Raw genomic sequence first — 2,972 nt, 5'->3', positions numbered from 1 at the left:
CTTTTAAAAAACCATAAGAAAAATACTATCATGTTAATTTTCTCCATATTTGGAAAGTAGTTCTTAATTACCTACCACATGATGGACATATTCCTATAATGTAATAATTTAAAACAAAATAATTGTAAAACAAATAAAACCCTAATTATACATATCCCAAAATTTAGTTTTTGTTTTAAAGGCATGTATTTCGCGATGTAAATGACAAAACATGTGAGTTTCATGTAATTTATACCTTTACTTTTATGGTTTTATTAATTTAATAATTTTTTATCAATTTAGTTTATATTAAATTTAAATGTTATTTTATAGAACATACGAAGATGAAACACAAGAAGCTAAATGACATTGTAATCATCGAATTGATTTTAATATAAGTTTAAACTTTTAGACTTTAAGTGAATTTTAATCAAAATTTAAAATAAAAAAAAACAAAAAACAAAAAATTTAATCATATCTTAATTAAATTTCGCAATATTAATAAAATAACAATATATAAATAAAATAAAACCAAAAAAAAAATAAAAAGGTGGAAGTCGCGTACAACTTCCAAAAAAAATAAATAAAAAGGTGAAAGTCGCGTACAATGTACGCGATTTTCACCCAATCACATGCCACGTTTATACGGAAACGGCAGACATTGTACGCGAGTTTGATTTTAACCTAACCTATTTTTGTCAATTGTTTTGAAAACCTAACTTACTTTTGAATTTATTTATTTATTTAAATTACATTTATTTTGTAGTTTTTTTTAAACTAAGATTATTTTGTAATTTATTTTAAAAACTTTGTCCAATTTAAAACATTATTTTAAAATCAGGAACCTGTTTTTAAGGATTTTTTAGGGGGGAAAAAATAACTACAAAGGCGCGCTTTCTGAACATTGTAACGGTAACAAACCACCAAAGTTCTGAAACTTGAAGTTTGCCGATGAACAGAACCCGTTTTCCTCAAAGTATCGATCGATTTCTCTAAGAAAACGCTCCATCTTCATCGCGATTTCACGAAACGATTGCTGAATCAATCGAAGCCACTTCTGAGGGCTTCGATTTCTGCCTCTCCTTCTGGATCGCCGGCAGCCATTAAAGCCAACGCTCCAAGCTTGCTTCCATCTGATTGCGATGAAGAAAACCCTAGGCCGTCAGAAGATCGAAATTAAGAAGCTAGAGAAGAAGAGTAGCAAGCAAGTGACGTTTTCTAAGCGCCGGACCGGACTTTTCAAGAAGGCCGCGGAGCTCTCTGTTCTATGCGGAGTGGATATCGCGATCGTCGTGTTTTCTCCGAACGGTAAGGTTTTTTCCTTCGGTCATCCGAATGTTGATGTGCTTTTTGATCGATTTCTGACAGGAAATTTGGCGCCGCCGCAGCCGGTGGAGAGATATGTCCCTGTGGAGGAGTTGAATCGCGAGTTTGCCGATGCGGAGAGGGAATTGGAGGTGCAGAAGAGACGAGCGGCGGAGGAATCGAGGAGTAGCGGCGGATTCTGGTGGGAGGAGCCGATGGAAGGGATGAGACTTGAGGAATTGAAGGAGTTTCGATCGGCGTTACAGGATTTGAGAGCGAAAGTGGAGGAGAGAGTGGAGAAACTGACAGCGGTGAGAATCGGCGGTCCTCTGTCGCCGCCGCCTGCGACGCCGTTTCATCTCGCTGGAAACCACCAATTTCCGCCGCCTACAAAGTCGTCGCAATTTCTACCTCTGTCGCCGCCGCTTCCTCCGCCGCCTGCGACGTCGTTTCATCTCGCTGGAAACCACCAATTTCCGCCGCCTCCTCCAACGACGCCGTTTCGTCTCGCGGGAGGTCGCGGACGTCTTCCTCTGACGGCGCCGTTTAATCTGGCCGCAAACTGCCAATGCTTGCCTCCGCCTCTGATGATGCCGTTTCATCTGGCGGGAAACCAAGACGTTGCGACGGCGTTAGAATTTTTTCTAGCTTAAACTTCTACTTCTAGTAGATGATTTTGGTATTAATGTTTCCAGATTTTTTAAAGTGTTCATAGAAGTCAGAATCTGTTCGGAAATTATTAGGAATTTATTGTTGTTGTTCGTTGGATTGTTTTTTAGTTTGAATTTTATTCGTTTTTTTGGGCTGCACTATTCATAATAGAAATGTCAACAATAATAATGTTGTCTTGAGAGTTGAGACCTCTTTTGTAGCCATGTAAATGAGAGACTACTAATAAAAATTCAATTTCCAGTTTTATTTTAGAAAATCATTCAAATAACAAAATTTAAAATAACTGGTATTAATTTAAAGATAGTTTAGTTTATAATGGTCACATATTTAGTAATTAATTTCCTATGTATTTTCTCGACAACAAAACATAGTTTGTACATGCAGGTTTGTTAAAAACTTATGGCTAATTTTTCTAGATTTTAATATTCATTCTTCTTATGTTAACATGACAAATTGGAAAGCTACGAATTATTTTGATTGGATTTAGATTGTTGCCGATCGAAACAAGCGATAGAAAGGATTAATTTTTCTATGGAGTATTTGGTACAACCCTTGTCCTACCTCGTTTGTTGTGACTTTAATTCTATTTAGTTTCTTGTTTTTATCTTATTTAAAAAGTAAGATAGCAGAATGAGATGAGTTGTTCTATGTATTAGTACAAGCTGGCGGAACATTTATGGATATAAACATATATATATACATATATATCTTCATCGTACTATTGTATTTATATATTCCAACTCCACCTTTGTATATGTTGTAGTATGATATTTTTGTTAAGAAAAAAAGAAGTTTAAATCTCATCTTGACGTGGCTTTCAATTTCAACTTTACTTATTTTGTCTTTGAAAGCTGACTTAAACTAAAAAAATAATAGTGATTAAAATTTTTTAAAATATTTATTTTAATCTCTAACGCGACTAATATATGCCTTTAAAGTACATGTCACATATTCATGAGCATAAAATTTAAAATTTTAGAAGTTTAGAAATTTATAATATGCAAAAATTAAGTAAA

The 2,972-nt window shown here is 34.6% G+C and overlaps 1 protein-coding gene across 1 annotated transcript; it reads left to right on the top strand.

The window, feature by feature from the left end:
- Positions 1 to 876: 876 nt before the first annotated feature.
- On the top strand, positions 877 to 2,142 carry LOC111023101 (agamous-like MADS-box protein AGL29). Its single transcript, XM_022300452.2, has one exon. The coding sequence runs from the start codon at positions 1,122 to 1,124 to the stop codon at positions 1,935 to 1,937; it is 816 nt and encodes a 271-aa protein (XP_022156144.1). The 5' UTR covers positions 877 to 1,121; the 3' UTR covers positions 1,938 to 2,142.
- Positions 2,143 to 2,972: the final 830 nt, after the last annotated feature.

This window comes from Momordica charantia (assembly GCF_013281855.1).
Source record: "Momordica charantia cultivar OHB3-1 chromosome 7 unlocalized genomic scaffold, Mcharantia_2.0 BLBB01000007.1, whole genome shotgun sequence".
Classification (NCBI taxonomy): Eukaryota; Viridiplantae; Streptophyta; class Magnoliopsida; order Cucurbitales; family Cucurbitaceae; genus Momordica; species Momordica charantia.
This window is presented reverse-complemented; position numbering and strand designations above follow the sequence as displayed.